The sequence below is a fragment of the Carcharodon carcharias genome, chromosome 1 (genome assembly GCF_017639515.1).
Source record: "Carcharodon carcharias isolate sCarCar2 chromosome 1, sCarCar2.pri, whole genome shotgun sequence".
NCBI lineage: Eukaryota > Metazoa > Chordata > Chondrichthyes > Lamniformes > Lamnidae > Carcharodon > Carcharodon carcharias.
In genome coordinates this window covers 154,189,253-154,201,698 of record NC_054467.1, presented here as the reverse complement: position 1 = coordinate 154,201,698, position 12,446 = coordinate 154,189,253, and the positions used below count along the sequence as shown (strand labels likewise).

Here is a 12,446-nt window from a genome sequence, read left to right as displayed (position 1 = left end):
CAAATCTGTTGAGATCCCGACATTAGCCGGAAATGTGTGTCAACAACATGCATGGCCAGCCAACAGAACCTCCGCCTCAATTTTATGGATGGCAGCCAGGGTTGCCGTGCTGTTCAAAATGTCCACCCATCCACAGGAGCTGCAAGTCCAAAGCGCCGCTTGGAATGGTGGCAACTGCTGAGGAAGGCAGGGGCCCTGCAGCCTACAGCAGGTAAACTAAAGAAACTTTTAAAATGCTATTGATGGTGGGTAAGCCCCTCTGAGAAAATCACTGGGGCTGTAGGTGCTGCCTTTCACACCCACAGCCTTCTCTTTGATTAAATAAACCATACCCCTAGGCTGCTGTTGGGAAGCCACTTCCATTCAGCTGTTGGCCTCCCCAATAGGTGGGCAGGTAAATTGGCCCTTAATAGGGCCTTTGAATATTTGAATGAATGATTTTCCCACCTGTTTGTGGCAGGAAAACTGTCCAAACGTGCTGCTCCTGTCATTAAAATTTGCCAAAGGCAGAATATAGTTGGAGAGCCAATCCACCATGGCTCTCCATAATTTCACTGGCACCCTCCCCCTGCCCTCCCTCATGCTGGATGGTAAAACTCTCCTCTCTATGTCCATCAGCAAAACTATATTGCAATTTTATGAACATATGAAATAGGAGAAGTAGGCCATTTGGCCCCTTGAACCTGCTCCGCCATTCAATAAGATCATGCCTGATCCGTTTGTATTTCGAGTTCCGCATTCCCATCTACCCCTGATAACCTATGATTCCCTTGCCTAATAAGAATCTATTTATCTCTGCTTCAAAAATTTTCAATGACTCCGCTTCCACCACCTTCTGAGGCAGAGAGTTCCAAAGTTGCATAATCCTGACAGAAAAAAATTCTGCTCATCTCTGAACTATAAGGGTAACTCCTAATTTTAAAACAGTGCCCCCTAGCTCTGGACTCAACCACAAAAAGGAAACATCCTTTCCACTCCCACCTTGTCAAGACAATTCAGGATCCTATACACTTCAGTCAAGTCACCCCTCACTCTTCTAAACTCCAGTGGAAACAAGCCCAGCCTGTCCAACTGATCCTCATAAGGCAACCTGCTTATTCTAGGTATCAATCTAGTAAACCTCCTCTGAACCACCTCCAATGCATTTCCATCCTTCCTTAAATAAGGAGATCAAAATTGCACACAGTATTCAAGATGTCGTCTCACCAATGCCCTGTATAACTGAAGTATTGCATTCTTACTTTTATGTTCAATTCCTTTCATAATAAAGGATAGCATTCCATTAGCCTTCCTGATGACATGCTGTACTTGCTTACTAACTTTTTGTGACTCATGCTCTAGAACACCTAGATCCCTCTGTAGTTCAGAATTCTGCAGTTGTTCTCCATTTAAATCGTGTTCTACTTTTTTATTCTTCCTGCCAAAGTGAACAACTTCACATTTTACCACATTATACTCCATCCGCCAGATTTTTGCCCACTCACTCAAGCTATCCATATTCGTCTGCAAACTCTTTATGTCTTCTTCAAAACACATTTTCCTACCTCTCTTTGTGTCATCTCCAAATTTAGCTACCATGCCTTTGCTCCCCTCATCTAAGTCATTGATGTCATTTGTAAAATGTTGAGGCCCCTGCGGAACTCCACTCGTCACATCCTGCCAATCAGACAAAGCCACATTTATGCATACACTCTGATAAAAACAAAAAAACTGCGGATGCTGGAAATCCAAAACAAAAACAAAAACAGAATTACCTGGAAAAACTCAGCAGGTCTGGCAGCATCGGCGGAGAAGAAAAGAGTTGACGTTTCGAGTCCTCATGACCCTTCAACAGAACTAGTTTTGTCGAAGGGTCATGAGGACTCGAAACGTCAACTCTTTTCTTCTCCGCCGATGCTGCCAGACCTGCTGAGTTTTTCCAGGTAATTCTGTTTTTGTTTTTGTTATGCATACACTCTGTTCTCTGCCAGCCAGCCAATCCTTTATCTATGCTAATATGTTACTCCCTACACCATGAGATTTTATTTTCTGCAATAACCTTTTATGCGGCACCTTATCAAATGCCTTCTAGTATAACCAAGTACAGTACATTTACAGCCTCCCACAGCACATGTTAATCCTTCAAATAACTCTAATAAATTGGTTAAGTATGATTTCCCATTCACAAAACCATGCTGAATCTTCCTCATTACCTTGAGTTTTTACAAGTGTCCAGCTATAACCTCTTCCTTTAATGGTTGATTCTAACACCTTCCCCACAACAGATGTCAAGCTAACTGGCCAATAGTTTCCTGTTTTCTGCCTCCCTCCCTTCTTGATTAGAGGGGTTATATTTGCCACTTGCCAATCTGATTGAACCTTTGCAGAATCTAGGGAATTTTGGAAAATTAATACCAAGACATCTACTGCCTCATCAGCCACCTCTTTTAGGACCCTAGGATGAAGTCCATTTGAACTCGGAGGCTTGTCAGCCCACAGCTCCATCAGTTTGCTCAGTACCATTTCCCTAGTACAAAAACAAAAACAGAATTACCTGGAAAAACTCAGCAGGTCTGGCAGCATCAGCGGAGAAGAAAAGAGTTGACATTTCGAGTCCTCATGACCCTTCGACAGAACTTGAGTTCGAGTCCAAGAAAGAGTTGAAATATAAGCTGGTTTAAGGAGTGTGTGTGGGGGGCGGAGAGAGAGAGAGAGTGAGAGAGAGGTGGGGGGGTGGTTGTGGTGGTAGGGACAAACATCAGTGATATAAGCAGATCATCAAAAGATGTCAACAACAATAGTACAAAAGAACACATAGGTGTTAAAGTTAAAGTTGGTGATATTATCTAAACGAATGTGCTAATTAAGAATGGATGGTAGGGCACTCAAGGTATAGCTCTAGTGGGGGTGTTTTTTGTTAAAATAATGGAAATAGGTGGGAAAAGGAAAATCTTTATAATTTATTGGAAAAAAAAGGAAGGGGGAAACAGAAAGGGGGTGGGGATGGGGGAGGGAGCTCACGACCTAAAGTTGTTGAATTCAATATTCAGTCCGGAAGGCTGTAAAGTGCCTAGTCGGAAGATGAGGTGTTGTTCCTCCAGTTTGCATTGGGCTTCACTGGAACAATGCAGCAAGCCAAGGACAGACATGTGGGCAAGAGAGCAGGGTGGAGTGTTAAAATGGCAAGCGACAGGGAGGTTTGGGTCAATCTTGCGGACAGACCGCAGGTGTTCTGCAAAGCAGTCGCCCAGTTTACGTTTGGTCTCTCCAATGTACAGGAGACCACATTGGGAGCAAGAAATGCAGTAGACTAGGTTGGGGGAAATGCAAGTGAAATGCTGCTTCACTTGAAAGGAGTGTTTGGGTCCTTGGACGGTGAGGAGAGAGGAAGTGAAGGGGCAGGTGTTGCATCTTTTGCGTGGGCATGGGGTGGTGCCATAGGAGGGGGTTGAGGAGTAGGGGGTGATGGAGGAGAGGACCAGGGTGTCCCGGAGGGAGCGGTCCCTACGGAATGCCGATAGGGGGGGTGAAGGGAAGATGCGTTTGGTGGTGGCATCATGCTGGAGTTGGCGGAAATGGCGGAGGATGATCCTTTGAATGCGGAGGCTGGTGGGGTGATAAGTGAGGACAAGGGGGACCCTATCATGTTTCTGGGAGGGAGGAGAAGGCGTGAGAACGGATGCAGGGGAGATGGGCCGGACACGGTTGAGGGCCCTGTCAACCACCGTGGGTGGAAAACCTCGGTTAAGGAAGAAGGAGGACATGTCAGAGGAACTGTTTTTGAAGGTAGCGTCATCGGAACAGATGCGACGGAGGCAAAGGAACTGAGAGAATGGGATGGAGTCTTTACAGGAAGCAGGGTGTGAGGAGCTGTAGTCGAGATAGCTGTGGGAGTCGGTGGGATTGTAATGGATATTGGTGGACAGTCTATCACCAGAGATTGAGACAGAGAGGTCAAGGAAGGGAAGGGAAGTGTCAGAGATGGACCACATGAAAATGATGGAGGGGTGGAGATTGGAAGCAAAATTAATAAATTTTTCCAAGTCCCGACGAGAGCATGAAGCGGCACCGAAGTAATCATCGATGTACCGGAAAAACAGTTGTGGAAGGGGGCCGGAGTAGGACTGGAACAAGGAATGTTCCACATACCCCATAAAGAGACAGGCATAGCTGGGGCCCATGCGGGTACCCATAGCCACACCTTTTATTTGGAGGAAGTGAGAGGAGTTGAAGGAGAAATTGTTCAGCGTGAGAACAAGTTCAGCCAGACGGAGGAGAGTAGTGGTGGATGGGGATTGTTCGGGCCTCTGTTCGAGGAAGAAGCTAAGGGCCCTCAGACCATCCTGGTGGGGGATGGAGGTGTAGAGGGATCGGACTCCCATGGTGAAGAGGAAGCGGTTGGGGCCAGGGAACTGGAAATTGTTGATGTGATGTAAGGTGTCAGAGGAATCACGGATGTAGGTGGGAAGGTACTGGACAAGGGGAGAGAGAAAGGAGTCAAGATAATGAGAAATGAGTTCTGTGGGGCAGGAGCAAGCTGAGATGATCGGTCTACCGGGGCAGTTCTGTTTGTGGATTTTGGGTAGGAGATAGAAGCGGGCCGTCCGAGGTTGGGCGACTATCAGGTTGGAAGCTGTGGGAGGGAGATCCCCAGAGGAGATGAGGTCAGTGACAGTCCTGGAAACAATGGCTTGATGTTCAGTGGTGGGGTCATTGTCCAGGGGGAGGTAGGAGGAAGTGTGTGCGAGTTGACGCTCAGCCTCCGCGAGGTAGAGGTCAGTGCGCCAGACAACAGCACCACCCTTGTCAGCGGGTTTGATGACAATGTCAGGGTTGGACCTGAGAGAATGGAGTGCAGTAAGTTCAGAGAGAGACAGGTTAGAATGTGTGAGAGGAGCAGAGAAATTGAGACGACTAATGTCGCGCCGACAGTTCTCAATGAAAAGATCAAGAGAAGGTAAGAATCCAGAGGGAGGGGTCCAGGTGGAGGGAGAATATTGGAGATGGGTAAAAGGATCCGTTGAACTGGGAGAGGACTCCTGCCCAAAGAAGTGAGCCTGGAGACAAAGACGGTGGAAGAAGAGTTCAGCATCATGCCGAGCCCGAAATTCATTGAGGTGAGGGCGTAAGGGTCTGAAACTAAGTCCTTTGCTGAGCACTGAATGTTCAGCATCGGAGAGGGGAAGGTCAGGGGGTATAGTGAATACATGGCTGGGATTGGAAGATGGGGTGGGGACGGAGGGACAGGCTGGGGTGGAGGGTCCTAGATGGGTGTTGGTGTCGATGAGTTGTTGGAGCTTGCATTCCTTAGCACTTGAGAGAAAGAGAAAAAGTTTCTTGTTGAGGCGTCGGATGAGACGAAGAATAAAATGAAACTGGGGGCACGCGCAGCTTTGAAAAAGGGTACGGCGGTGCTGCTGGAGGGAGAGGTCGAGTGTGTTCATATGGCGGCACATGGCACTGAGTGTGGATTTCAGAATGTGACGGGAACAGCAGTCCGAGAAACGTTTTATGTCCCGGAGATACCTGTAATCCTTTTACCCATCTCCAATATTCTCCCTCCACCTGGACCCCTCCCTCTGGATTCTTACCTTCTCTTGATCTTTTCATTGAGAACTGTCGGCGCGACATTAGTCGTCTCAATTTCTCTGCTCTTCTCACCCATTCTAACCTGTCTCTCTCTGAACTTACTGCACTCCATTCTCTCAGGTCCAACCCTGACATTGTCATCAAACCCGCTGACAAGGGTGGTGCTGTTGTATGGCGCACTGACTCTACCTCGCAGAGGCTGAGCGTCAACTCGCACACACTTCCTCCTACCTCTCCCTGGACCATGACCCCACCACTGAACATCAAGCCATTGTTTCCAGGACTGTCACTGACCTCATCTCCTCTGGGGATCTCCCTCCCACAGCTTCCAACCTGATAGTCGCCCAACCTCAGACGGCCCGCTTCTATCTCCTACCCAAAATCCACAAACAGAACTGCCCCGGTAGACCGATCGTCTCAGCTTGCTCCTGCCCCACAGAACTCATTTCTCGTTATCTTGACTCCCTTCTCTCTCCCCTTGTCCAGTCCCTTCCCACCTACATCCGTGATTCCTCTGACACCTTACGTCACATCAACAATTTCCAGTTCCCTGGCCCCAACCGCTTCCTCTTCACCATGGACGTCCAATCCCTCTACACCTCCATCCCCCACCAGGATGGTCTGAGGGCCCTTAGCTTCTTCCTCGAACAGAGGCCCGAACAATCCCCATCCACCACTACTCTCCTCCGTCTGGCTGAACTTGTTCTCACGCTGAACAATTTCTCCTTCAACTCCTCTCACTTCCCCCAAATAAAAGGTGTGGCTATGGGTACCCGCATGGGCCCCAGCTATGCCTGTCTCTTTATGGGGTATGTGGAACATTCCTTGTTCCAGTCCTACTCCGGCCCCCTTCCACAACTCTTTCTCCGGTACATCGATGATTACTTCGGTGCCGCTTCATGCTCTCGTCGGGACTTGGAAAAATTTATTAATTTTGCTTCCAATCTCCACCCCTCCATCATTTTCACGTGGTCCATCTCTGACACTTCCCTTCCCTTCCTTGACATCTCTGTCTCAATGTCTTGTGATAGACTCTCCACCAATATCCATTACAAACCCACCGACTCCCACAGCTATCTCGACTACAGCTCCTCACACCCCGCTTCCTGTAAAGACTCCATCCCATTCTCTCAGTTCCTTTGCCTCCGTCGCATCTGTTCCGATGACGCTACCTTCAAAAACAGTTCCTCTGACATGTCCTCCTTCTTCCTTAACCGAGGTTTTCCACCCACGGTGGTTGACAGGGCCCTCAACCGTGTCCGGCCCATCTCCTGTGCATCCGCTCTCACGCCTTCTCCTCCCTCCCAGAAACATGATAGGGTCCCCCTTGTCCTCACTTATCACCCCACCAGCCTCCGCATTCAAAGGATCATCCTCCGCCATTTCCGCCAACTCCAGCATGATGCCACCACCAAACACATCTTCCCTTCACCCCCCCTATCGGCATTCCGTAGGGATCGCTCCCTCCGGGACACCCTGGTTCACTCCTCCATCACCCCCTACTCCTCAACCCCCTCCTATGGCACCACCCCATGCCCACGCAAAAGATGCAACACCTGCCCCTTCACTTCCTCTCTCCTCACCGTCCAAGGACCCAAACACTCCTTTCAAGTGAAGCAGCATTTCACTTGCATTTCCCCCAACTTAGTCTACTGCATTCCTTGCTCCCAATGTGGTCTCCTGTACATTGGAGAGACCAAACGTAAACTGGGCGACCGCTTTGCAGAACACCTGCGGTCTGTCCGCAAGATTGACCCAAACCTCCCTGTCGCTTGCCATTTTAACACTCCACCCTGCTCTCTTGCCCACATGTCTGTCCTTGGCTTGCTGCATTGTTCCAGTGAAGCCCAATGCAAACTGGAGGAACAACACCTCATCTTCCGACTAGGCACTTTACAGCCTTCCGGACTGAATATTGAATTCAACAACTTTAGGTCGTGAGCTCCCTCCCCCATCCCCACCCCCTTTCTGTTTCCCCCTTCCTTTTTTTTCCAATAAATTATAAAGATTTTCCTTTTCCCACCTATTTCCATTATTTTAACAAAAAACACCCCCACTAGAGCTATACCTTGAGTGCCCTACCATCCATTCTTAATTAGCACATTCGTTTAGATAATATCACCAACTTTAACTTTAACACCTATGTGTTCTTTTGTACTATTGTTGTTGACATCTTTTGATGATCTGCTTATATCACTGATGTTTGTCCCTACCACCACAACCACCCCCTCCCACCTCTCTCTCACTCTCTCTCTCTCTCCGCCCCCCACACACACACCTTAAACCAGCTTATATTTCAACTCTTTCTTGGACTCGAACTCAAGTTCTGTCGAAGGGTCATGAGGACTCGAAATGTCAACTCTTTTCTTCTCCGCTGATGCTGCCAGACCTGCTGAGTTTTTCCAGGTAATTCTGTTTTTGTTTTTGTTTTGGATTTCCGGCATCCGCAGTTTTTTTGTTTTTGGTTTTAACCATTTCCCTAGTGATTATAATTTCACCAGGTTCCTCTCTCACTTCCACCTCCTGATTTTCAGCTATTACTGGAATGTTTTCTGTATATTCTGTAGTGAAGACAGAAGCAAAATACTTTTAGGACCCTAGGATGAAGTCCATTTGAACTCGGAGGCTTGTCAGCCCACAGCTCCATCACTTTGCTCAGTACCATTTCCCTAGTGATTGTAATTTCACCAGGTTCCTCTCTCACTTCCACCTCCTGATTTTCAGCTATTACTGGAATGTTTTTTGTATATTCTGTAGTGAAGACAGAAGCAAAATACTTGTTCATTTCATTCGCCATTTTGTTATTATCTACTATTAACTCCCCATTCGCCCTCTCTAGAGGACCAACACTCACTTTACTTACCCTTTTTATTTCCAAATAACTATAGAAACTCTTGGTATCCATCTTTACATTTCTAGCTAGTTTCCTTTCATACTCTAATTTTTTTCTCCTGATTAACCTTGTAGTCATTTTCTGTTGTTCTTTATATTCTGACCAATCATCTGACCTGCCACTCATCTTTACGCAGTTATATGCTTTTTCCTTAAGTTTGATACTTTCCCTAACTTCTTAGTTAACCACGGATGGTGGTTCCTCCCTTAAGAATTTTTCTTTATGCTGAAATAGCCTCTTAAATGTCTGCCACTGCTTCTCTATTGATCTATCCCCTATCCTAGTATTCCAGCTCGCTTCAGCTAGCTCAGTTTCCAACCCACATCGTTGCCCTTATTTAAGTTTAAGATAATAGGCTTAGACCCACTCTTCTGCCTTTCAAACTGGATGTAAAATTCAATCATATTGTGGTCTCTGCTACCTAGGGTGCCTTTACTCTGATGTCATTAGTTAATCCTGTCACATTACACAATACCAAGTCAAATAAAACCTGCTGTCTGGTTGGTCCCAGAATGTGCTGCTCTAAGAAACTATCTCGAAAACATTCTATAGACTCCTCATCCAGGCAACTACTGTCAATCTGATTTTTCAAGTTTATATGTAGATTAAAGTCAACCAGAATTATTACCATCCTTTTGTCACAAGCACCCAATATTTCTTCTTGTATACTTTGTCCTGTTACTGTTAGGGGCTTGTAGACCACTCCCACTAGTGACTTATTTCCCTTTATTCCTCATCTCCACCCAAACCAATCCTACCTTCTGATCTCCTGACCCAAAGTCATCTCTATCTATTACACCAATGCAATCCTTAATTAACAGGGCTACCTCTCCACCTTTACCTAGCTTCCTTTTCTTCTTGGATGTTATATACCCTTCAATATTCAGGACCCAATCATTTTGGTTTCAAAGTGAGAAAAACTGTAGCTTGGCATTGTATTATAGCCTCAGCTATTTACAATTTTTGTACATACATCCTACTGATTCCAATTGTTTGTGCTATCTTTTATGATAGAGCTAAATTTTAGTCTTCCTACATTAGTGTAAAATATAGAAGCACTCTAATCCCAAATAGATAACTGTAATACATGGCTAATGTCCAAATTAATACAAAGCATTACTAATGTCGTTCTCATTTCAGAATTGGAGTGGAAGCTCGCAAATTCAGGTGCAATAAAGACACACTTAGAAGAAAATCCCAAGAAAAAGGTTGCAGAAATGATGACATCATCAATAAGAGATAGTTCCGTTCAATATTGTAATGAAAATGACCACAAACAAAACTGATACGGACAACATATGTTACTAGCTCAACAGGATTGATTAAATATGATGTTGTATAAAAGTATTTCGACTTTTATTTCTATTTTGCCATAAACCCCATCCATTACCATTGTTCAAGTGATAGTTTTATTAAGTCTGAAAGATCATTCGAATATAAAATTTTCCTAACTTTCTTCGTCAGCTGAACTGATCAAGACTTGGATTCTGTTCAACATACAGTTGAATGGACTCTATAAGCCCCTCATGCCTGTTCCACATTCACAGAATAAAGGCTGATCTTTAACTCATCTCTGTTTATAAGCCTTTTGTTCAAATCTCTGATACCCTGACTTAACATCCCGGTTTAACATGTCATCTTAAATATGACACCTCCAACGGTACAGCACTCCTCAGTACTGTATTGGAACTTTCAGACATGATTATGTGTTCAAGTGTCTAGACTGACACTTGGACCCACAACCACTGTCTCAGAGACAAGAGTACTACCATTGAGCCACGGTTTACATCTACGTAGCACTATGAGCTCGATATTTAGGCCTAAATTTTCATAAAGGTGTAGAAGGTCTCCGACTTAGCCAGAATGGTGCCAGAGACTCGATTCTGGAAGTCGCATTCCTAAACCTGGAACCCAACATGTTCGTTGATGGGGTAATGTAGGCAGTTGTAGTCTGCACGTCTGTGGTTCACAGAGGCAACTGCACATGTAAAAGTGCAGCTTCCTTGAAATAGATTGTCATGACTCACAAGGGATAGTGTGCTCTAATATCAATCCCCACTGTTCCCCGAGCCACAACAAATGTGAAAAGTTTGATCAAACCACCAGATTGCCCTAATTCTACCTAACTGTTTAACTTAGGTTAACAGAATATGACCACTAGGATTGTAAACTTAAAAAATAAATAACTGTTGAACAAATTGTATTTAACTAGTAGTTTAGCAAAAGAAAGAAATATGAACTGTTAACTTCTAACTTTATAACTTAAACTTTACCTCTTCTTAAACCCCTTTGCACAAACACACATACACATAAGACATACAAAACATGGATTTTAAGGGTAAGATAAAACAATTTAATCCAAAGTACAGGATTAGATGGGTTGATTTTTTATTGATGTCTTCCAAATTCCTTGCAGTTTGTTGTTGATGACATGAGGTGGTCTCCCAGCACTTTCAGTCTGTGGTTCACTAGTTGAAAAACTTGCTTTTCAATGTCCCTACTAGTGATTTTCTCCCTTTTCCTCTTGACAGGGGTTTTCAGAGAAAGCTGGTTACAAAGGTGTGAGGAATAGTCAGCTAGCTACTGTGGCAAAATTATTGGAATCTTACAAACACAGGAGAGAGATATTTTGGGTCTTCCGTCTTTGCAGGCTAGGAGCAGTACTGCCTGCACTGTTATCATACACAACTCTGGTCACCTGGTGAGGAGCCAATTAAAATGCTGTGTTCAGGAAGTTCCCCTTGGTCCAGGGCTCCTTTCTAGCACCATCCTGTTCTTTTATGGCACAATATGTTCCAGGATAGCAACATTGTAGGTATTCCTCATCCTATTCCGGTGAACATGTCTTTCCGCTGTAGCCATGGTAGTCTTTGAAGCCACAGTCCAATTTTAAAGCCACAGTCTAAGAAAAATGAAAAAATAGGTTCCTTTCCATTACTGGGACATCCAAAACACAGCTTGTGGACTTCAGGCCTTTCAGAGGAAGGTCTGAAGCTACTGGAGTTCTTTGGAGAGGTAGGGTATCATTTTGGACAGGTTCAGAGACACCTTTGGGAGAGATAAGCTACTCTTCAGGAGAGGTCAGGTGCCTTTTGGGAGAGGTCAAGTGCCGTTTGGGATCCTAAAAGTAGAAATGAACGTGTAGCTCATTAGAACTGGCAAGCTGATTAGAACTGTCAAGCTATCAAGACATTTAACCCGCTACCTACCTCTTCAAACAACGCCGGGAGCTTTGACCCTTCTCCTGAAATGTCTAAAGCCCACAAGCTGTGTTTTGTACATCCCAATAATGATAATTTTCTCCGTTTAAAACTCCTGGCTTTTAAATTTTAAAGAAAAGTGCTTGCTTTTCACTTTGTGTGTTGACATAAGCCTGAGCTCTATCATTATAGGATTTGTGTTGCATGAATGATTTCTCATCCTACCACTATCAAGGTGTGGTGTCCGTCAGTTCACTGTTTGATTGACAGCTCCAAGTGCGTTATAAAGTCTTTGATGTGGGTATGAGTAAAGACTATGAATGCAAATGCTCATTTTTATAAGTGATTAAGCACTTTAATTATATGTTTGTTTTTATAAGGGATTATGTAGTTTGTTATGGCATAGCAGATGGTAAATGCTGATTTGTTCAAATCCCAGAGAGAAACTTGAAACAACTGCCACAACTATTTTACAATTTGTATTTATTTCAAGATGTGTGCCTTGAATTCAGTAGTAATAAGACCACCGAGTCTTACTTATCTTAAAAAACTAAATTAAACCTTTATTAATAACAAAAAATGCTTTTAAGCACATACATATGTTTATAAATTACTACTATGATAACTCCTAGCTCCCCTAGTTAATTTAACACCCAATTACACCTCTGTTAAGGCAACAGTGAAACACATAGATTTTAAAAGACCCTGGCAAAGTAACATGATACCCTGGAGAGTCAAATTCAAAGTGAGTTTTCTTCATTTCAGTTCATGTAGACAGCAGTTTA

General features: G+C 44.6%; 1 protein-coding gene across 1 annotated transcript in view; it reads left to right on the top strand.

The window, feature by feature from the left end:
* The window catches only part of LOC121275479 (phosducin-like protein 2), a 69,152-nt gene extending 59,405 nt beyond the window's left edge, over positions 1-9,747 (top strand). The window contains exon 6 of the mRNA XM_041183073.1: positions 9,602-9,747. Coding sequence (XP_041039007.1) covers positions 9,602-9,747 — 146 coding nt within the window. The remainder of the gene's footprint in view (positions 1-9,601) is intronic.
* The last annotated feature ends 2,699 nt before the right edge of the window (positions 9,748-12,446 follow it).